Consider the following 24,452-nt stretch of genomic DNA (forward strand, 5'->3'; position numbering starts at 1 on the left):
TTTTTCAAGTTCCAAAACCAGAGGAAAAGTAGCTGTTCAGCATCATGAGTATTTATTGTCTAAATATTACACAGGCTATTTATAAGTATTTGCTTACACTGTGTAAACATTCAGTATAACCAGAGCAAAAACACTGAACTGATACCTATGTCCTGATAAGCACGAATTAATATATGAATATATAATATTGTTCATGCCACTTTCAGCATTCTTCACTGCAATAGTGCCATACATGTTCACTAGTAAGTATGGCAAAAAATAGTTTTGCCTTACAGTTATTATAATGCAGTTACTAAAAATTAATAAAGCCTCCTTGTGACATCAATCCCAAGAGACAAAAGGTATTGCTCCAAATATTTCTAAATGTCTAGGAAGGTATTAAAACAATATATCTTTATCACTACTTCTCCATACTACTTCTTCCTTTTACTGAGACAGAATTTTGGGAAGTTTTCTTCTCAAAAGATTTTCTTTCATATCACAAAAGTATTTGTTTAACAAAGCAGAAATTAATCTATTTCATACTACAATGTTGTCATTTAATAATAATTGATAAAAAGATTTTTTCCACCTTGCTATTGTCAGTGGAGAGTCACTTTTTAATTTCCTGAGAGACAAAAGATATTTCCAGCAATACCTGCATTGATGCTCCTTCCACTCTTGCCACGCAGGCAACTCTATCCAGGAAAGTCACAGTTACAGGAACGGCAACAAAGAAACCTTTTAAAAAGGCTTTAATGTATCTCTTCCCCAAACCCTGAGCCTGTGCCATAATCTGAAAAATATGAAGGGAAAAAAAAACCCAAACAAATTTGCGGTAACTTCAACACGTAGCACTTTCAACAAGGACTATTAAGAATAAACTTATCTGTTAAGGCCTCACAATACCCACAGTGGAAAAAAAAAAGAGTGTGCACATGAGAAAGGAAAAAAATCCCAAACAACTATAAATCGTCATCAGAATTTAAATGTCTATTCTGTGGAACGTCTTGATACTTGATATTTACCCTTTAGCTAATTTGAACATTTCTTGTGATCCTGTGCTAAATAATAACCAGATAAAATCTAACTATGCATTTTGAAAAAAAAAAAAAAAAAAAAAATTATTTTCTCTCCATACACTGGTAATTATTAATTTCTGACCCCCAAAAATGAATTGTGTTAAATAAAGAAAGGCTATTTGCAACATACTATCTTCTCTTTATTAAATACTTCCACACCTGCAGCATTTCAAATGCATCATTTCCACACTCATGGTAACTGCAAACATGCCAAATCAATTCAGATTGTCATATATATCAGAGGGACACACAGTAACACAATTAGTCCTAGTTTGCAACTACATCAGAAAGTTAAAAGCATACTGGCCGACTGGGCAGCTAAGTAATGACACATGGGACGATCCCACTCCAACTTACCATATATTATGCTATCTCCCATCTATTTATTTAACCCTGAACCACTGAACATGATTGAAAAATACCTACAAAGTACACTGAAACACAAGTTGTTTGATTGTATTACTCATACTTCTGAAAAGCAAGCTGAATATCCAGGTACTGCTGCCAAGGTACAAGACTATTTTACATAACTGAAGTTTTGTTATAAGAAATGCTGCCTTTCACCTGCTGGCAATTGCCTTTTAAACTGCTGCTTCCACCTAATGAATCCTTTCTTATAACAAAGTATTTTTAACACAAAGGTAAGTTACTACATGCCAGTATCTCACTTAACAGTGCACACATTTTTGCCAGGTCTATTTCATAAGTTTTCCCCTCCAAAAAGCATAGACAAGCATTTACCATTGGATAAGCGCGTGCACATGCAAAGCTGCCATGCCAGTGACACAACAGTTCACCATCCAGCTGCCAGTAAACAGAAGGTTACCCATCATTCTTTCAGTATGAGGTGCTTCAAGTTATCTTGCACTGCCACAGGGGAAGAGATAGAACTTAAGCAGCAGAAAGGCAGTTTGCAGCATTATCTTCTACCAGTAACTCTACATGTGAAAGGATAATCTTCAACTGATAAACACTGTTTGATTAAAATCTGCAGTGTTGTCTTTTCTTACATTTTGGTGGTCATAGGAGAAAAGAAGGGAAAAAAGTAATTATAAGCATTTACTGCAGTCACAGGAAAGAATTTAGGGTGGTAAAGGGTAGACACAACAAAGATCCTTAAAATAAAAGAAAAAAAATTCTGGTTGGAGTATTTGTTTATATATAAATAAAATATTAGATAGCTATTACTCTTGGAAATAATATTCTGCTCTCAGAAATTTCTCAAATGTCTGCAGATTTTAAGAGCATCATGTTTCTCGAGTGAAATTCTGAAATATAGTGCAGTATCTGGTTTATGTTGACAGCAAATTTAAATGCATGTCAGTGAAGCAAGCAAAGTACTGTTTGCTGAAAAAAATAAATTCCCCAACCTATGTGTCTGGATCTTTGCCCAGTCAGTGACACCCTGAATAAGATCAACAATCACAACACTTTAAAGATAGAACAGAAACAAAAAACAAAAACAAAACAAAACAAAAAAAAAATCAAAAAAGTAGGAAAAAAAAACTTAGATATTCATACACTTTTCAGCATTCATAAGTCACACATGGTTTAGGGAAAAAAACCCAATAAAATAGAATAATTCAGTAGAACTGAAAAACTTCAAAGCAACAACCTTGAAAAGTTGTTTAAAATGGCAACACAGACAAGAAAAATCCAAGCTCAAAAATGCTAGCATATAGCAGGTCAAAGCATTAAGAATTTCATATTGTGCAGCTCAGAGATTAAGGCAGATGGAGCACAGCATTATCTGGACTGAAGTATTTGGTGCACAAAAGGTCCAGGTATTATAATGAGCCTCTCGTGGGTACTACAACATATGGAGAAGAGATACTATTTAGATAGCTCTCTATGTATAAACTGTTTACTTTTTCTTACACTTGCCTGCACATTAGCAGACACTGTTTATCAAACAGCCTGTAGAAAATCACCAAGTAATTCAGAAAGCCCCAGGTTACAATATATTTGCAAACCTAGGTACTTAAAAATTACCCGCAGAAGTATGATAGGAAAAATAGCTGTAAAAACAAGGCATTAGCAGTCATCCACAAAGGAAATAAAAAGGCCCCTGATGTGCTTCTACAAAAAGGCATGTGAGGGAACAGGAAGAAGGGAATTACAACCTATATGCAAAACACCTACCCTGCCAAGACTGCTACATTTTTTTGAAATGACCTATTTGATCTTGTTCACGAATCAGTAACTACACTATATATAGTTCTATAATCCATTGAAATAACCAACTGTCACGATATGCATTTTTCTATAAATCAATGGCACTACACTAGAATTCAGGCATACGCAGTTTGAAAATGAAGACTTTCATAATAGAAAATATCACAATACATGAATGAGCCCAATTTTATTGCATCCTATGAAACATAAAACTGAGAACAAAAGCTTTTGGTTTAAGACTGGTCTAACTGGAAGACAAGGTTATACCTAGTCTAACAACCATGAGGAACAGGATGCTGCTCAGTATCAGAATTTGTGTGATCTTTTTAATATGTGCCCTTTCTACAACCTTTCATGATACAAGGCCTGAGCTAACTACTGCCATGCAGTCTGACTCATTTCCCACTTTAGTTGTACATTTCAATAACTTCTACATTACATGGATTACTGTAAGGGTACAAGTATGCAGACCTTTTAGTAGGCTGATTTAAATCACATAAATTTATCCAAGTACAGGCTGATGCACAGATATGATGATGATGAATGCCACAGAAGAATCAAAATAGACAAGCCCACTTAAGTCGTCAGTTAAAATAATCAATATAGATCAATGTAGTTAAGTTTTCATTTAAAAATAGTATCTAGTTCCAGAAGGATCTCTCATGTATCCTTCAATAAAGAGAGCTTCATCCTGGTATTATTCCACCATAGTGGTAACATGTCTATTCCACTAATGTATTTATATTCTGTATTCAGGTTTTGCTCACCATATTCCTCCATCATACTACTCTCTCTGTAACCCCTGGCACACAGACATTAAAGAATAGCACTCTACTGTGAGTTTGGAAATGTCATAGGTCCTGGAAACAACTGCTGTGTCATTGAAGCAACAAATCCTAACCTAATCAACAGTTTCAGCAACTACACGTGTATGCTTTCTTATTCTCTTTCTTCTAAGTCAGTCATTTTGTCCTGATGCCTAGATGTTTTGCTTGTTCCAAATACAAAGCAGCAGATTTTGTTAGCTTCAACTCCATTTTGTACCATTTTTTATGCCTAAATTTGAATTAAAGCAATTACAATTTCCATATAATAGCTCCCATCGCTATGAAATATGCGGGATTTTTTTTCCAATATACCACAATAAAGAAAAACAACAATAAAAATCCACTTTTGTAATCTTAACAGAGCTATAACATACAGAGAAGTTCTCAGAAGCATAAAAAATCAGATCAACACGAGCTTTCAGGTCACAAACCAAATAAAAAAGCTTAAACCACAACACTCCGCAACGTAATCTGTCACAGAATTATTACTGAAGGGAAAAAAATAAATTTAATATGGAACCGATTCTTCTTTTAATTTAATATTATTACATCCCATCATTGGGATCTATCTCATGTACAAAGGCTCAGTTCACATGTTGGTTGTAATTGGAAAGAAATTCATATTACTACTCTTAAAAATTAATTTTGTGTCTCAAGTATAGAAATTTTACCCTCATAGACAATCTTGTACTTCCAAACAAAATATCTGACTTTTCAAACATAAAGAAAAATTTGAAGAAAATACAGTTGTAGATCAAAGTTACGCTCAGCAATCAAATTAACAACAAGTTCAGGACGGAGAGTAATCAGCCATTCCTCAGTTCTGAAAAGTTACTATTCCATTTTATACATACAAGCATCAAGAAAAAGAATTGCAATACAAAAAAAAAGTCAGTAATTGTTACAAATCAGATCTTTTTGGAGCACTTAAACTTTAGATGTAATGCAGTATGTTCCAAGGACCATCACGCAGGTGACAGAGTACCAGTTTTTCTAACATAAAAGTTACAATATTTGTTTTTACTCATGTTTCTACATCTTCAAATAACTAATAATCATTAATATATATTGCAAGTAAAGGAAAGTACTAAATTACATCAATTTTGGAAATCACTTAAGAGAGCAACATAACAGGTATATAGCTTTTTACAACTGAAAGTCCTGTGTTGCTTTCAGCCTAAAGATTCAATGTATGTGCAGTAAGTTAATTTTATAAATTGATTTTAAGTGTTCTTTATGGACATCTACTAGCTACTGTTATGTTTTGGTCTTGAGCAGATTGCATAAATGAACAGTTGCTTCAAAACTCACTGAATTTGTAAATTATATTAACTGTAAACAATAGCATAACCTTTGAATTTAAATGAATTTGCACATTTATCTAGTTGGCTCTCTGGATTCTTTCCAGTACCATGAACCTGTCCTCTTAGTTGTGATTATCCAGAACTCAGTTTAGGCAAAAACAACAACAAAAAAGGAATATTCAGTTTTAACCACAATATATAACATTAAGTATTCATATAACATTCAATAAGAAGCCTAAGAATAACAGCATTCAATTCTAAACATGAATATTGTCAGAAACAAATTCTTCTTAAAGCTTCTGCATTTGGGTTAAGACCAAGTACATTTAGTAGGGAACAGGGAAGTTTCTTCTAGCCTAATGGAAAATCAAATGAATACAAGAACAAATGAATGCAAGAAACATTTGAAAGGTATTTTCAATTTTCAGTGTATATTACAAAAATAACTAGTTCTCCCACAACTACTGTAAAGGTAGTTTTGTGCATTCTAATTTCCCTACTTTTTCAAAGTAGGGAAATTAGAACTGACTCCCCAACAGTCTATTCCCATGAAATCATCCAGCAGTAAGGCCTGATGAACCAAGTACTTACTATCTACTCTCTGTGCCATATCAATACACTAAATGTACAAACTAATACAGAAAATTGTGCCTTCGAAAAATAACTTCCTTTATTTTAACAACTCGGGTTCTCCTGGAACATTAGGGGCCACTGTGGGACTTGTTAAGAGCGTACCTAGTGTATTCTGTAGCAATCATTCCCCACCATATTGATTTTGAGTCTGGGATTTGTGACAATTTCAACTGCTATATAAATTTCTCAGGTCTCGAGAATAAACAAAACAACTAAACAGCAAACATAAGGATACAGATTTCCAGAAATAGCTGAAATCTGTGGTACATTGGTCAACTTATAAAGTTCTCAATATAAAATTCCAACCGTGACTGTGAAGTGATTTGAATCTTAAAATTATTGTTCAGCATGATTAAAACTACTACTCTCATGGATCTGGATGCCACCCACTACTATACCATGTGTATAGTTATTTATCACCAATTCCAGAAGAAAATTTATTTCAGTAATAACATACAAGTTAAACAGAAGAATCTGTAATTTTGAAAGTAAATGAAATGGAAGACTCCTGGAAATCTCCTAAACAGAGTAGTTAAAAATGTTACATTTTTTCACAAAATGTACATGGATTCAGTTACAAAGCTGCATAATGGAAAAATCAAGCCTAATTCTGAAGTCTGTTAGAGAAATTATTTCATTTAACCTGAAAATCCCCAATACTTGTCTTCCAAGTATATTCTGTTGACAATTTCTATTTTCTTCCTAGTTGAATAATGAACAAGTACGTATGACATATGCTTTTGGGGAATAAAAAGAAAATAAAAATGTGCTGGTACAAAAAAGTTATTTAGAGGGATGTAAAGCAGCTTTCCTAGACCACCTTTGCCTTTTTTTTAGTATCTCAGTGTGCTCAATTAATTCCACTTCCACAGAACAGCAATGATATGAAGAAAAAAGAAAACAAAAATCAACAACAACAACAAAAATCCTGCAATGGAATACTAGCTAATTAAAAGATTTTTACAAGGTTAGTCTACAGCTGCACTTTTTCTATCTAAGCTTTTCACCAACTTCCCCAAAAAAATAATTTTCCTTTAAAAAGGTAGGAACACCAGGACCTATATTAGGAACTGGCTGAATCTCTTCAGCTTCAAGCATTGAAGCCTTTATACAGAGAAGCATTTAACTAAGAACAGATTGAAGGACAAGAACCAGATGCAGAAAAGCAGCCACTTAAAGACAAGTTGTAGCATTATAAACAAACAAACAAAAAATTCTCTCTCAGACGTTCTTAATGTAGGGTAACAGGAAAGCCACTCCATCAGAATACTATGGAGTTAACTATGTTCATCATAGGGCACACATGATATCTGACAGACATTTAATAAAGCAGGAAAATGTGCTAAGCAAGAACTGCATCCAGTCCAGGACCAAGAGCAGTGCACAGCACAAGTCCCAGGTGCAGGACATGATGCCAGCGAACGGGAGCACAACCCCGGAGTCGCTTCCCAGCCTGTTCCCCCGCACATGCTACATTTCCACCGGCACCGGGGCACGATCGTCTCCCGCACCGCCTCGGACAGGCAGAGGATGCGGAGAACAACGCTGCTTCTCACTGCTGGCTCCGCAAGCTCTGTTTAATCCAGTCCCTTCCCCCTGGGCACTGGTATCTCGGTAATTTGAAAGAGGAAGAAGGGAACAGCCCTACACCCAACACGTTGCCAAGAGGCTTCAGCGGCTGCGTGCCGGGACCAGCGGCCCCTCCGCCGCGCGGGGACCCGCCCGTGGGGCGGCTCGGGCGGGCGGGGCAGGGGCGGGGCGGGGGCGGCACAGAGCGCCCTGCGCGGGCTCACGGCCGGGCCCGCCGCGGGGCGCCTGTCGTTCCCTGCCACCCCACCCCGAGCCCCATCTACCCCCGCCCGGCCCCGCTCCCCGCTCCCCCCACCGCCTCCCCGCCCCGACTCTGCGGCGCTCTGAGCCCGCGCGGCTCCCATCGCTCCGCCCGCCCCCGGCCGCCTGTGCCCGCTCACCCTTTACTCCTTCCGCGGGGGGCGGGCCGCAGCCGCCCGGGTCACGTGGGGGGCCGGCGCGGGGCCCGTCGTGCTCCCGAGCGGCCGCCCGGGCCGGCCCTGAGGGGTCGGGGATGCGGCGGTGCTCGGCTGTGCGGCCTGACAGGCTCACCTGGTGCCAGGCACGGAGCAGGCCCTCTGCTAAAATAATGTGCTTGGTCTGGTCCTCTTTCAGCACCAGTATTTACAGTCTGAGTGTCCAAGCGCACGAGGCCGTTGGATTGCGGCGGCCGTGGTTTCATTCAGTGAGGATGTAAATCCAAATATACAAGGACTCAACTGTATTGTGGCCATTTTTTGGCAATTGGACCACACTGACGTGTTTGGATATTCATATATAATATTGCGAGTTCTTATATTTCAGTACAAACCAGTTCTGTAAGTTGCATATATTGTACGCTCACAAAAAGGCAGGATATTTGTTCAGCTGATGGGTTTCCTAGTGCATACCACATTGGAGCTGGCTGAACTGTGCTTCCAGTCCTGTCTCCATGGATGGGGGTTTGGAATCGTTTAACCCCAGCCAGCCACCAAACCCCACGCAGCTGCTTACTCACTCCCCCACCAGCAGGATGAGGGAGAGACTCAGAATGGTAAAAGCCAGAAAACCCATGGGTTGAGATGAAGTTTAATATGAAAAGCAAAACCATGCACACAAGCAAAGCAAAACAAGGAATTAATTCCCTGCTTCTCATGAGCAGCCATCTCCAAGATCACACATAATGATGACTTCGGAAGAGTCATCGCTCCAAATGTGTCCCCCTCATGCCTTTCTCCTTCTTCCCCCAACTTTCTGTATTGGGCATGATGTCATATGGTATGGAATATCCCTCTGGTCAATTTAGGTCACCTGTCCTGACCTGTCACCTGTCTCTTCCCAACTTTCCGTACCCCCAACTTTCTAGCCGATGTGGCAGTATGCAAAGCAGAAAAGGCCTTGGCTCTAAGCACTGCTCAGCAATAACAAAAACATCTCTATATTACCAGCCCTGTGTTCAGCACAAATCCCAAACACTCCCATACTAGTCACTGAGAAGAAAATTAACTCTACCCCAGCCAAAACCAGCACGAGGTTGTTTTTTCCTGTCTAGTGCAAATGGATACACTAGGGTTTGTGTTTTCAGTCAGTGTTTTGTTGTTTTCATAAGTTGTCATAGCAAGTGCAGATACCAGTATAGTCTGAAGCAGGAGGTTTTTCCAGATAGTTCATGTACCTTCAAGAGTCAATGGGCAAATTCATGATAGAGAAATCCATTAAAGGTTATCAAACACATAGAAAGTACCTGTTGCTCAGGGAGTCCCTAACTAGATGCTGGGAGATATTTCTACTAGTCAGGCCACTCTCAGAACACAATATAAAATGACACCTCTGCTTGACTCTCAGCAGTTATTTGCAATTTATTATTAAAATGTTGTTTTAAGATCAAATATAAAATTGTTTATAACTGAAATTATCTTGACTTTGACGCTCAGCTATGAACATATGAATGCATAGTTGGCTGACCACATCATTAAGGGTTGGACTTGATGATCTCGGAGGTCTTTTCCAACCCGGTTGATTCTATGATTCTATGATTTTACAGGGATAAAATATTTCCACAGTTCTTGACATAGGAAGCAACTATCTTAGAAGGAAATATGATAGAGTACTTATTAATTAACTGAACTGGAAGTCATATATAAGACTATTTTTAGTAAAAGGTTCTTGAATTATGTATACATAATTATAAAATTTCTTGTTACGTGCTATTCCAAACACAACATGCCCAGCCTCTTGTCGAATCTGAATGTTTCAGCAATGCTTACTGCTTTTAATGATTAAAACATTTTCACAAAAAAATAGAATTAGTTTTAGTGTGATTTTGCTTTCTGAAATATGTGATATGATGTATATCATATGATGCCAACATATTTGCTACCCAGGGTAAATCAGTGATTGTTACCCTATTTCATTTTTTGTCTTCCCTTGACACATTTTTAAATAAGTACTACTTTTACAATCAAGTAATTCTTACTAACTTTGTTGTTGATTAATGCATTCTTTAACACATTTGAATTATGTGCTCACTTTCAGATTCTACAGTGAGCTTTTCAGTGCATTGCACAGGAATAAATAGAGTATTCTGCCACTGGTATCCACCATCTTCATTTTCACGTAAAAATTTTAACTGGGAAACCTTCACAAATTGTTCAAAAATATTGCTGCAAAACACAATATTGTACTTCAAATTGTAACATTAGAGAAGCACCTTATGGGAATGTGCATTGATACTTCCATGCACTCAAAGCTCACAGTATGAAAACTCCCACTAAACTCTTGAGCTGATATGCTTTTCAGCTTAAAGACCTTTGCTGTAAACCTCTGAAGATCAAATCATGGCTCATCAGTTCTCTTCATTTTGAAATCAGGTGAGTGCTAAACAACTAGCAGGAAATTCCCATTCTTACTCTTCATTCATTTGTGTATAAAATGAAATTTATCAAATCTGATACTAAAGTTAGCAGCTGCAAATGATGCACCATTTTTTTTTTTCTAATAAGTATTTCTACTGCATTGGTACCTAGAAGTGAGGACTGGTGTTTTTTGCTTTCAGTTCTAACAAATAGGTACTGAAAATGTTTTGCTGCTTCCATGCCTTGATGCATCCGTGACTGAAATAAAGAAAAAGGGTGCCCTTTTCACCCACCTCTTCAATTACTTTTCTGTTGAGAGTACCATTAAAGCTTTCTCAGCAACCCATAAACCTTTTTCACTACAGGATCCATTTAAAAGGCTCTTAACAGACTGCAGCAAGCTTTATGCTAAAAGCACATTTAGTTCAGTTTCCTCCAGCTTAATTTCATTTTGCATTTTAAGAGCATGGAAAATCTCTAAGAGATACCTAAGACCTGCTTTGAGTTAAAATCAAGTACCTCGTGTTCGGGAATACAACTATCTGTAGAGTATTTAAGGCATGTTTATCTTCCTCCATGTAGTAAAGAAATGAATGTTTGAGTGGTGTTGAGTGTACTATTCTGAGGAGGTGTGCTTTGGAGGAAAATATTGAGCTGGATTCAACCACCTGAGAGCACAGAAAAGGTGCAGTGAAAAAAGGGCACAGGATCAAAAAGCCTGATTGCTTAAATGGATATTGCAGACCAATGCTTCATATTGTCCAGCTGTGGCTTGAAGAACTCCTGGCCCAAGTGCAGAAATCAATGGTGTGGCACAAAAGAGGGCAATAAATCTTAAACCTGATATATTACTGGGAAAAATATGATCATGGCATCTTCAGAATTACTTAATTATTATACATCTCCATTTCATTACATGACTAGGCACCTAATTCCTGCTAGTTTCTGGGCTCTGATAATGGTTTTTGTTAAAGAATCACACACTCATTTTTGTGGATTTTTTTCAAAAGGGAGTTTATTTTTAGTAAATAATGCAGCTATCTACATATGAACTCTTTGTCTAAATTTCCTTTATGTCAAGAAGGTGACACAGGACAGGACAGGATTAATCTCATTCACAGGTGTATGTTGGAAAAAAAAAAAAAGACAAATCACATTTTAAAAGACCCTGTTTCTCCTCACTTGCTAATGCATGCATCTTGATGACTCACTCAGGTATATAGGATGCTTGCCATAGGATGAGAAGCATCCCACCCTGCCTGTGCCAGAGTTCCCAGGGACCTGGCTGAAGGCTGGTACCAAATTCTGTGAAATGCTGGTGGGAGTAACAACCAAAATTCCCTGACTGATGTTAATACCTGTACACTTATCAGTGGTTCAGTGCTCTTCACTTACACAGAGAAGATTGGGTTGGGTTGATTATGATTCTGTATAGAAGTTAACATATAAAGATATCTGGACAAACATTTCTGTTCCTTTGTGTTGTCACTCTTTTGATGATCATATACTATTTATGTTATGCTTCACACAGACTGAAACTCAGCCTGGTCAGAATAAAGTAGATTTTGCTTCCAGTTGGTCAGGCAGGCAGCAGAGCATAAAACTCTGTAGTGACCTCTCCATTGGGAAAAAAGAGAAGAACCGATACACAAAAAGATTCCTGAAGTCCTGTTATTGGTCTGTTAAACTGTCATAATCTTTAAAGGGTAGAAATAAATAAATTATAGTAGTCAACTTAATTGTGTTGGCTTTCCTTGAGGAACAGTTATTACCCTCAAATGCTTGCATAGGAAAGAAGGAAACAAACATAATTTGTGAAGTCAAGAGTCTGTTGTTGAAGTAGGTAAATTCTTGACAAGCTAGTGAAAGATTTATCAGTCCAGATCTAATAATTACAGAAAAAGAAAACAGAGCTACTACATAGGGAAAAAAAAAAAGCAATAGACTTAAAATTCTTACAAAAAATTCTTGCCATCCACCTCTATTGCCGATGTTATACTCACCTTTGGTTATTTCCATAGGTGTTGAGATGGTTTGGTTCAGTGTGGTGGGAGTTGTTTGTTCTGTTTGTTACCCTTGCAACTGACTTTTCCCACCTCCCAAGTCAGTGTATTTTTAACTGACTGATGGTGTCTTGTTTACAGCCCTGAAGTTTTCAGTGTCATCTTACAGTGTCATTTTACGGTATCACTCCTGTTATTCCATGACTGTAATCCCCTGCATTGCATTATTATGGTAAGGGCATAAACATTTCATTCTAACAAGTAACTGTTTATTACCACGTATTATAATAGTATCACACAATTATAAAAAATTACACAAAAGTAAAACATAGAATCATAGAATCATTGAATATCTCAAGTTGAAAGGGACTCATAAAGATCTTTGAGTCAAGCTCCTTGCTCCTCACAGAACTATCTAAAGCATATGACTAAGAGTGTTGTCCACGTGCCTCTTGAACACTGACAAGCTTGGAGCTCCACTTCTCTGGGGATCCTGTTCCAGTGACTGACAACTCACTCTTTCAGTGAAGAACCTTTTCTGAATGTCTAATCTGAACTTCCTCTGATGCAGCTTCATTCCATTTGCTCATGTCCTAATGTTCTAGCACTGGTCACAACATGTAAATCAGCATATTAGATAAGTACATTCTGATCATTAAATGATTGTTGTTATACGCAAACAAGGTAAAACAGAGTTGCAGGCATACTAAAGTGAGCTCAGCAGAGCCTGATGAGTCCTGAGGATTTGAAAAATCATTGTGAATCTAATGTTCTGCTGCTAGCCATAGCAATAATATATTTACTGAGCCTGAACTACTGGGCTAACACAGGTTCTAAATATTTGGAAACATGAAAGTAACTCAGCCTAATATTACTTAACACTTGATAGTCTTCATTATGTTTAATCAATTTAGCATTCAATTCTTATGTGTAATGTGTAAATCCTTATCTTCTTTTTAAGTGAGAACCAATTTTTTAGAAACAGCAAAAAACAAATGTAGAGCAATCATTGTAGATTAACAGCCAACAGTTAGTTTGCTATTACATAGAGTACATTCTTTCGGTACTGTATGTACTCCATTTAAAGGTGTGAATTTACCTGTGTGGAGTCAGTGTTTCTGTGCTGTCCTTTCTCATTACAGAAGCTTATTTCTAAATCATTTCTCCTCTACATGCATTTTAAAGGTGTGCAATTAACTGTTTGCAAGTCGTTAGGCAGTTGATGATGTGTGAATTGATTTGTTTTCTTTATTTACATGTTTCCCACAATACTCTGATGAGACCAGGATGTGGAGGCATTTTTACCCTTTGTATTATTCCTTCTTTGTTTCTCCTTTGCACTTTCTCTTAAGGTGTTAAAAGAATCGAGGGCTCTTCTAATAATTCAGCAGGCGCATTTTTGGAGCCTTGTATATATTTAAAGTATTTAAGAATTTCCTTGGTGAGCTCATAGCTCTGAGACTTGGAGACTTACAGTTAGTAAAGCAATTTGGTTTGCATCACTATTTGTATCCATATTGCCTCCACGTTACCACACACACTTTTTCACTGCCATGAAGTGGATTCTGGTGGTGCTTCTGACTTGGGACAGCTGACTTGATTGGAAATTACAGTGCCACAAATCCTTTGTAATCTGCAGTGTGGGTGCCTCAGATGTTAGATTCCGATTTGCAATGAAAAAACATAGCCAAACAAAACAGACAAATCCTTCCTGTCATATTTTTATATTGTTCTAGAAGAATGTCAGTGTCCAGTCACACTGGCTGTATGAACCCTGCCACTATAGCGGATGAGAGAGAATGAGAAAGTAGCTCGGTGTTCATCAGCCAGCCAGCTGGGCTTGACCACCGGCAGCCCCCAGTGAGGGAGAGTGCAGGATTGCATGCCCTCTTTGTCCTGACAGTATGGTCCTGGTACACTGCCCATGTCCACACTACATGGAGGATGCAGTGTTTTCAGGCGTGAAGCCTAGCCTCAATGCCCTCTGATACCTGCGACATAGTTCCCCTAGATCTCATTATACCCCAGTGCCTTCTTTACATTCAGACCCAAGATCCTCCTTGTAGCCCTTAAGAGTGGCTTAATGGCTGGTGGCAGAAGTTGGCACTGCAGTAGTGATGGAAAGGTATAGGTACAGACCTGCCAGTGGAAGGTGGCCATTCCAGGTCTGTAGAGATGTGCAGCGGAACTGCTTAAAAATAAAGCAGCTTCTGCAGTTGCTGTAACATTCATGGAAGACCACAAACTAGATAGTTCATGCCAAAAAAACAGTAGTCAAGATGATACAGCACGCTCATCTAGCTTAGCGGTGTAAGCAGAGTAGTCAGCACTCTGAGTCTTGCTGATCACTGTGGGTGGTTCATGGCTGATGAGAGGTCAGCTGATAAGAGTGCCAACCACGGTTTCAGAGTACCTGTTTACTTTGTTTCAGCCTGCTAATGTTTACCTTCTGGGGTAAGCAGGTAGTTTCTTTACCCCACATAGTATTGATGGGTTCAGAATAAGGGTTGCCCCATTGTTAGCTCTGTGCTGCACAAACATGTCTTCTCAAGGAGACAGATGGATGTGATACAATGTGCACGCACACGGGTAGAGTTGCATTCTTCTCCCTCCCTCCTAGGTCAGTGCTGCCACATCTCTTGTGGAACCAATTTTGAAATAGCCTCAAGGATGCACTAGAAAGGCAGCCACCACAAAAAAAAAAAAAAAAAAAAAAAAAAAAAAAAAAAGTAATAGTTTTATTATTTACATTGCATACAAATAGTTACAAAATACAGATTTTTAAGTAGCCATACTGAGCAAGCCAAAGCCAATTTTTCCCTAATTGCTGGTCTTCTGTCTCTGCAGCTTTTTTGGGGTTTCTTTTAAGACAAATCTGTAGGTGATACTGGCCTTCTGAATGGTCCTCAAACAAACACGGAAAAGGTCTATACCAATAAACTAAACTCAAGACCCCACAAGGATCTTAAAGTCTTTTTACGAGATTTGATATCATCTGCCAAATTTTCCATTTTAGTCTGTCAGAAGTGACATTTTTCCCTCTGAAAAACCCTACCCTTAATTATACTGTATTAAGTAAAATCAGCATGACAGGTTTTCAGTGAGAGAATGGGAGCTGAAATAGAAGTAGGGGAGCAGGCTGAGAGCTACAGGGATAGAAACACTAAAACAGCAGAGGCATGAGAAAATTAAACCGAGGCGTGCATGGTGAAGAGTATTGAAATGGCAAATAATAGTTCTGGAGAAATTGGTAAGGGACAAGCAGGGGACAAGCAAGCAGAAATGTAATAGAAAGTGTGGGTGAACATGAAAGACAAATGGCAAAAACAAAGATCCCTTTATAATAGGCAGGAACAATTAAGCTGTGTAATTACAAAATCCTGCTGTGACTGAATTCCTGTGCAATTACTGAATGGACATGTACCCCAAGCGCAGCACTTTGAAGTGTATGGCAACAGTTGCTGTCTCTTTTGTTTCCAATTCACACAACCCCCTCCTCAGTCAGCAGTGGCGTATGTGATATCATTGTTTTCTCACGAGCAACAGCAGTGCTGGCCGTGGACAGTGACAGCAGCACAGCGCCGGGCAATCAGAATCTCCCTGCGAGTAAACACAAGGCCAGAGGGGCAGGTATAATTAGTTGCTAGTCTGCAGCTAGTGGCAGCATCAAATCATTCTTAAAAGCTTTTCTTTACTAATGCTACACATAACTTTGTTCATTTTTTTCCCATCTATTGTCACTTTAGAAAGCATACTACATTATTTACTAATATATTTAAAACAAGTATGTGACACAGTGTTACAGGGGAACAGTGGGTGTCACAGCAAGGAGCAATTGGCATCTCCATTTGCCTTTATTTAGCACATATTTTGGGGACCTTATTACAGGTTGTCAGGTCACCATGTTCTGAGCACATAGTGTTTGCCGAATCAATTTTTACTTCTAATCGTATAGCCTAGGCTGAGTTAAAATGTTTTCTAAATTACATCAGCACCTTCTGAATCCAAAAGCTTCAAAGAACAATTAGCTGCAGTCTTTTAGAGCTGCATTTTGAAAGCTCCCATGGGAAAAATTCCTTCCAAACACATGAAATTAGAGCCAATAAATGATTAGGCATCAGATGCAGAATTGAGACACTTAAATCCAGAGTTATGGTCCCAACCCTACTGCTCAGCTGTTATATAACCTTGTGGATAATTCCTCATTTGACCTGCAAGTTCTTTGTGAAATCCTCCTTTCTTGCAAGCATACAACTACAGTTGCACATACCTAAATCAGGGCAGATTTAGAACAGAAGAGGCTTTTAAATCTGATATGAATATCAGAGCATGATTTAATCTTATCTCAAAAGGTCAGTATTCTCAAATCTAGCTGGTTTTAAAATAGCAGCATGTAGTGTACAAGCACCATGTGGTTAGAAGCAAGTACCATAAAGTGTGTAGGGAAGGAGATTTTGATCCCAGTTTCCTGCTCACCTTTTGGTTTCTTTCTGGAGCTCTAGAGTTCCTAGGGTTGATTCATAAATCCCAGATTGAATGTTCTCTCTGACTCTATGTACAAGAGAGACACTGACTGCTATTGCTGAGATGGAAAAGAAGATGGTAACTCACTCCTGTAATTTCTACAGCTCAGAGTGCTCAATGCGTATTCTAAAATTTCTTGCTAGACCTCAAGGGCTTCAAACAAAACTAATTGTTTCCAAAACCTGATCAGGTTGGCATACTGTTTAGGTACTGAGCTACCTGCTCCTGTGAAGTTCAAGCTGCATTACTTTGTAGGAGTGGGGACCCCTGGTGGTCTAGTGGTTAGAATGCAGCACTCTCACCGGTTCAGCCCGGGTTCGATTTCCAGTCAGGGAAACTCCCCTGGGCAGATGGAGCTCATTAGCCCTGTAAGGCCATCCATCTAAGAGAAGGCCACTCTAAACAAACCTACGTCCTGAGGACCTCACTGCCACTGTCCAAGCTTGCTCGGCCCTGGCAGATGAACCTTAGGATTAAAGGGTGGGCTCAGTTCGGCGCACACTGTGTCTCATCTAAAAAATCCACTGCGCAGGCTCAAAGGGTAAAGACCTTTCCCAAATCTTCGTTCGCGAAGACTGGCCATACACACACACTTTGTAGGAGGCAATTCTCCACTGCATAGCTTAATCTGATACTTCTGAGGCACATCCACATTCTTTGGTTAGAAATTTTGAGTCATTAGGAATGGCTTTTGTAAAACACTCAGTCAGAAGGTTAATGAGTTTAGATACCTGAGATAACAATGGTTATATGGCTGAGTGGATTTGGATCTCTTCTTGCCATCATTATCTTTACACACACACACATAAACATCTACATAGAAGTAAAATTTATGGGTAAGTTAACTGGCAAATCATCTGTCTGACCACTTTTGTCCACCCAACACATTCTGGGCCATCCATTCTGCTGAGGTTGTGTACTCTGGACTGACAAATTCCTTTGTGCCAGCCCTACTAATGCCAGAGGGAAGCAACAGGCAAAGGAGTCATGATGGAGTCAAGGCTTTGGCTCACTTGTCATTCTCTGTCTACTGGTCACACCAGTAAAACACGCTGTACATTCCAGGTACATGTAAATTAGTCAAATCTAATGTAGCCATTTTTAACTATACTGCATTTCAGTTGCCATCACTTGACCTTGAAGCCACTTAACACCTCATGGAAGATTTTTTTTCCAATAATGAGAAAGGGTCTCTTTCTCATTTCATATTTGATAATTTTTAAACATTTTATAAACTCTTTTTTTCGTTTTAATCTTGACATTCCTGCATGAGCCACAGAAGCTGAATCTCACAACAAAAAGCCTTATCAGGAGCTAAAAATATGAAATTTAATGGTAGAAATCAGAGAAAGCAATGGAAATTATTCTAAAACTTTTCCCAGACTTCAGTTATGTGTAAGCATATATCCTCTTGCCTAGACAAATGAAGGCATTATAGTGCAAGTTTTTGGGTCTCTCATTAAAATGGACGATATATCCACTTAAAAACAATCATGTTGTTAATTTGCTTATTTTTGTATGTTCACAGGTAAGGTTACAGGGCTCACTTTCTTTTGCAAAGCTCTTCTCAGACCTCCATGAAAATTCATACACAATTAAACTTTTAAGGCTTAGCAATAAATTGGAACGTCAGGATCAAAATATTTTCATCTGAATATAATATCTGCTGGTTAGCACCTTAGAAAACCGTAAAAATGTGTTCAGTTATGGCCAGATGAATTCTTCGGCAAACTAGTCAATAAAAGAATATATATCCATTGCAGGGAAACAAATGTTGTGATATACTCTGGGTTTATATACTTAAGGCTAGCTCTAGTACCAACTGTAAGTATCTAGCCTTCATGTTTCTGCCTTTCTCTGTCTCTTTTTCACTCCTAGGAATGCAGTGCCCTGATGGAAGTACCCAGGGGCAGCTAGTCCTCAGGGCAGCCACTCTCAGCTACCTGAGAGTGATATTTCCTTAGGTAATGCTAAATCTGCAGGGACAGCTATGGTTGGAGCTGCACCATTTCTAAGGCTTGTGTACCTCAGTGCACTTGGCTGGAAGCAGCAAACCCTGTACTGAGGACAGGCATCTGGATTAGCTCTTTTAACAAGCTGTGTGCTGTGGTACTTTGCTGCTGCTGATGACATAGTCAATGTCTTATTCACCGAAATGTTCACTCAGGGAGCTAAACAAGTTGTGAGAGCTGCTCTCTGACTCTGCTTCAGCAGGTGACTATTAAATGAAAAATGAAATTAGCTTAGGCAGACTGGAGGCAGGTATGGAGTCATGGTTTCCTGTTCCCCTCAGAAACACATGAACGGAGTCACACTGTGTGTGACAATACAGCAAATTGCTGATTATGTCACCCAAACTGGGATAGCTTTACCAGGAGCGCTTTACCCTGTACTGGTAGCCTGTTAAGGAGAGCAGTTTTATATGCTGGGGAAGCTGTAGAGGACAGAATGCTGCAGACTATTTTCCAGTGGAAAGCAACCAAGACACCACACGTACAACAACTGAGACAGAACAAGACATGTGACAAGGAAGAACAAATGTACCTGTTCATTCTAATGGGTTTGACATTCATATTGGTTTTATTGGGGAATCTGTTCCCAGGCTCACCAACTAATATTTACCACATTTAAAGTATATTACATATAACAATAATACATGCATACTAATCTCAACATAATTAATTGTACATATTTAACAAAATTTGGGAAGGGACTACTAACTGTACTGCAAGTTTGCCCCAAGTTGTGATATGGTCTCCACAACCATAACCACATTGTGACAGTCTCAACAGCGGTCAAAGATTTACCTGGAAACTGCATATGGATCAGCCATGTACCAGCAGAGTGTTTTAACATGGGACTATGGGGTGAAAGAGGAGGTACTGGTTCTTCTGATCACATTAGATTGGTGTCTCCCTTCTAGGAGAAAAGGCTATGGGAAATACCAGGTTGATCACTGCAGACTTGCACTTGAGCTAAATGCCAAGCTACCCAGCATAGTGATGAAACCAACTTGCCTTGGTCATGGCAGTTTGCAAACCTAGAGAATGCTAAATGCAAAGATACACATTCATACAGACTTTTAAGTATCAACAAAGAAGAGCGAGTGAGGTCACGCCTTGTCCTTTTGTCCCTTTGGATGACTGCCAGATCCCTTCAAATGTATAGCATTCAATATAGTGTGTGTATTCAGGTAAACTCAACAGCTCTCTCCAGGTTAAACTGTTCCGTTGAGAGTTAAAATGCTGTAAATCCAAGCAACTCTACTGAATCTGCTTGTCAGACCTCTTTTTTAAAATCAAATTGAGATGACTGACCTCAGTTTTGGAACTAAGCCATAGCTGAAGTATTTCTCCTAAAAAGAAAAAGGTAGTTTGCATAAGGAATTCATCATTTTACATATTTTCCAGGTGCCTGAGACCTAGGTTTTAAGAAGAACGGGAAAATACCAACTTCTGAAACATTAAATGTGAACTTTCAAGTTTTAACATACAGTAAAACATTTATTCTTACAAAAGAATAGTGCATGACTTGTGGCTTAGTTAAACTAATTTGCAAACATTGAAAAGTCAAAAGCCTAGAAAACCATATCTTCCATAAATACTAGTAAAGATTTGTCAAAGTACCTTGAATATTTTGTGCAGTTAGTCATGTCATGTCATGCCATGTCATGATAATGGGAAAGCATCTTTATGTCTTGGTTGAAAAGTGAGGCAAAAACATCCACTTGTTTTGTATCACATATAAAGCACATTTTCATGTGATGCACAGAGATTATAGCATGAACTAAGATCAACTACCAGAATAAAACTCTATTTTCTGGGTAACACTGTAAGTCATATGCACTGAGCCTCACTACAGCTTTGGTCGGGGGACTCTGAGATACAAGCCATCAGCTCTGCTAGGGCAAATTCTGTATGTGTGAGGACAAAATATAAATTAAAGGTAATAATTTTAAAATGTTAGGGTTTTCTCTTTGTTTAGGGACCAGAGTATATAGGTTTGAAGTTAAGAGGGTGTGCTTTTTGGGTTTGACTTTTTTATCTCTGTATTCATAGTTTGGTTTGAAATCAGCGTGGGAATGTAAGGAGTTTTTTGAATTTAGGACTGAAGAGGTAAAGGGAAAACTATTTTCCTTATTTATTTGTCTCTTGCAAATTGGGATTAAGTACTCTGAAATCTGTGGAACAGCATCCAGATGACATGGTAATCCAAACTTTTGTTTTCACAAAGCTACTCTGATAATCATTCAGTGTCATGAAAAATGTTTTTCCAGTAATGTTGTGTGTAACACTTAACTGGTAATTATTGAATCTGAAGGATTTAGTAGACTAATTGTGCTTTTAGACTTATCAATTTACTTTAAGTTTTGCATTTGAGGGAGTTTGTCCAAACACACATGAGAGATTTGCAAATTGTAACATGCCACACTGCTCTCATTTATTTCTGACAGCTTAGAAAGAGTATGAATTCTTTTATTTTGCATTTTTTATTAATTGTATGCTGTATATCAACAAGCCTTTTTAAAATTCTCATGTGTAGCATCACCTGATTTCAAAACACATTACAGAAATAAAACACAACTACGTAGTAATTGCAATTTTATGCTTCAATTCTTCCACCACATCAGAGCACTTCAAGATTAGTCTGTTGAAGGTGATTGCCTCTGAACTATCTGATTTTAAATGGTTTAAAGAGCTTCCACTTTCACCCCAAGTATGTTCCCGATAGTATATATTTTTCATACTCCTGTTTGATACAGTAATTTTAGAGGAAGTAACTTAAATAAAATTATGTTGGTTGCAATCTGCCTAAAGCAAAAATATTTTAGTGAGCCAGTCTTGAAGTTTAAATACTTTTGTTCCCATTCTATAAAAAATTCTAATTATACAAAGGACTAAGTGGCTATTCCCAATTGCATAATATATAAGCCTACCAAAAACCCCTCTGCTTAATAAACCACTAAATTTAAAAGAGTTTTAGTCTGAAGAGACAAACAAAACCAAAAAGTGAGAACATTAGCACTGGAAAACAAAATTTTTAATTTATTTTTGCTTAAATAATTTTATAAGATCATTAAAATAATAATAATAATAAACTATTCTTTGACACATTCTCTTAATACCTTCATTATCTACCAGTAGTCTCTGCTATTTATTGCAAACATATTTAGAAAAAATCAGAAACCGGAGTCCCTTCACAACCTGTTTGTGCAAAAACATATCCCTTTTGAAGAACTCAATATCTTTTTGACCTGAACATTACCTTCAGTATTTTTCTTCGGGTGCTGAGAACTCATACAGCAATGTACTCAACTTAATAACCCAATTGCCCAAGAGCAGCCTCTGCTGTGGAGTCAGTATTTCTGATATTTTATCTATTTACCTATTTTCTGACTCTTACTATGCGATGATTTCCCACTGGAAATATGCTTAAGGATGGGAACCTGCTCTTTTGCTTGCATTGCGCTATTCTGACTGTGCTGTGCAGAAGCATCATTTAATAGGCACTTACTGAAATGCAGGCAAAGCAGGTAAGGCAGAGTGCAAGTCTTCCCTTGACTGCTGTATGACCTTGTCAGTGTGTTGCTCTCCAGGCAGGGCGCACAAGACACCTACAGAAGACCTGAGGAGAAGCCACAGCAATTTGTCTGCTCCAGATAAAAATAAAACCAACTGCAGCAATACCTTTGTGAAGTGCTGCTGACTGCGCTACAGCCAAGCTGAGGATTCAGCAGTGAGATTAAAAAACTGTCATTCTCCATCATTATTAAGTAATTTACTTTTAGTGCTGCTAAATATGTTATACAAGGACTGCATGGCACAAAGCTTTCTCTCCTCTAAGATCCTGCCTTACTGCAAGCACTTGCACACATTTTAGAGCACCAGTTCTAAACTAGCCCCTCAAAATAAGGATGGGGAGGCAAGCAAAACTAGCTTGCTGGGGAGTGTTGTGTTCTTTCAGGAGTACAGCACGGATAATTTCATGAAAGGTCAATTTATGGTTTGAAACTTGTCAGTATTATGTCAATAAATTATCAATATGGTTTAAGTGAAGTCTCTTTTCTACAACAGGTAGACTCCTGTCTGTTGCCTTTTTTTTTAGAGACCAAGGTAGAAATCAGGGATAAACCTATAGTTTTCAGGGCAAATTCAGGATAATGTAGCTGCAGTATTTAGTTTTCTATGTATAATCAATGTTTCTAGATCAAAGTGTTACAACCCTGTGTTTCACAAAACACAGATTATCAGAGAAAGACCAAAACAGCAAACTAGCCAGATGTTTTGTCAGCCCAGCATACCTTCACAAAACAGCTTTCCATTCTGCCAACAGCAGCCCCAGTTTTGGTTCCTTTTGTCACCTAGCCAAAGCAACTCACCTCTGTGATTGTTGTTTGCTAATTAGTTTGAGTTACATGATCATAGCTGAGATTTTGGCAGCTTGTTCTGGAATAGATTTATTAATGATGATCAATTATGACCAGGTGGAATTTCTGACAGATGATTTTTTTATTGTTATTTGACAATATATGGGAACTTTTCCATTAGATAAATGCAGTTAATGAGCTGACCCTGCCATCTGCTGTCATTTCTGCTGCTGTTTCTGTGGTTTCGTGCCTGCTCAGAGTCTCCCAGGTCACTACCTCTCCTTCAGCTCACTGTGGAATACAAATCTCTCTAATGAGCCCATGCAGTATTGAAGACTTGTCATTCAAGCTCTGCCTGGTTTCATGTAGCACAACTACTGAAAGCTTCACTTGCAAGATGGGCTAGTGATATCTTCGGTAAAAATAGCATTGAACCAGGAAAGGCTTACTGAGAGAGCTTGAAATATCCACCAAGTTTCCCAGTTTTCAAGATAAATAAATGTAGTGTTAGTGAGAATGTTAAATAGCAATTTTGTCTTACAATTTGACATTTTAACTGTTTCTGTGTTCTTCACAGCACTGCAGCTCGTTGCAGGTAAGACAACTGTGTGCAATGCCATGACAGCTAGTTGTGATACTCAACATACCACAAGTACATCACTGCTGCAGCAGTATGGACACAAAGGTGAGTGGCCTCTCATTCCATGGGCACCATGGAATGCTGCCCATCCTTGTTCATACCTCACCATGTTCAAGGCATATGCAGAAGCACACTTCCCATAGCAAGATGGAGCTCGCCCATTTTTTGTCCTTAGGCATGGGCATTGAGGGGCCAGTAGTGAGCTGAACTCTATCCTTTGAAGGTATGGGATCAAGACATAGCTAGAGAACATGGATGTTCTTCTCTGAACATAGAGACATAAAATGGCCTGGGTTGGAAGGGACCGTTATCCCTGCTGTGGGCAGGGACGCCTTTCAGCAGATCAGGTTGCTCAGCCCCATCCAGCCTGGTCTTGAATACTCCCTTGTCCATGAGCACCTCTGAACTAAGAAATCACATAGCACTGACCACAGCCTTTTTTTGTCTTAAATCTTCTGTCCTATCCTGTCACAAGACCGAGGGAAAACAAACAAACAAAACCCTGAGAGCCACTC

At 38.6% G+C, this 24,452-nt stretch overlaps 1 protein-coding gene across 3 annotated transcripts in view; it reads right to left on the bottom strand.

Annotated features, from left to right (window-relative positions):
• The window catches only part of IMMP2L (inner mitochondrial membrane peptidase subunit 2), a 414,095-nt gene extending 406,068 nt beyond the window's left edge, over nt 1-8,027 (bottom strand). Inside the window, exons 1-2 of one of the 3 annotated variants that reach the window (XM_027658231.1) lie at nt 7,971-8,027; nt 638-775 (exon numbers count right to left, since the gene is read on the bottom strand). In XM_027658231.1, the coding sequence (XP_027514032.1) occupies nt 638-772 (135 nt within the window). In that variant the 5' untranslated portion in view covers nt 773-775; nt 7,971-8,027. Of the gene's footprint in view, nt 1-637; nt 776-1,802; nt 1,957-7,970 lie in introns of those variants that run through there. The other 2 variants (XM_027658240.1, XM_027658250.1) reach the window with 2 other exon arrangements.
• Nucleotides 8,028-24,452: the final 16,425 nt, after the last annotated feature.

The sequence above is a fragment of the Corapipo altera genome, unplaced genomic scaffold (assembly GCF_003945725.1).
Source record: "Corapipo altera isolate COAL_440 unplaced genomic scaffold, ASM394572v1 1, whole genome shotgun sequence".
Classification (NCBI taxonomy): Eukaryota; Metazoa; Chordata; class Aves; order Passeriformes; family Pipridae; genus Corapipo; species Corapipo altera.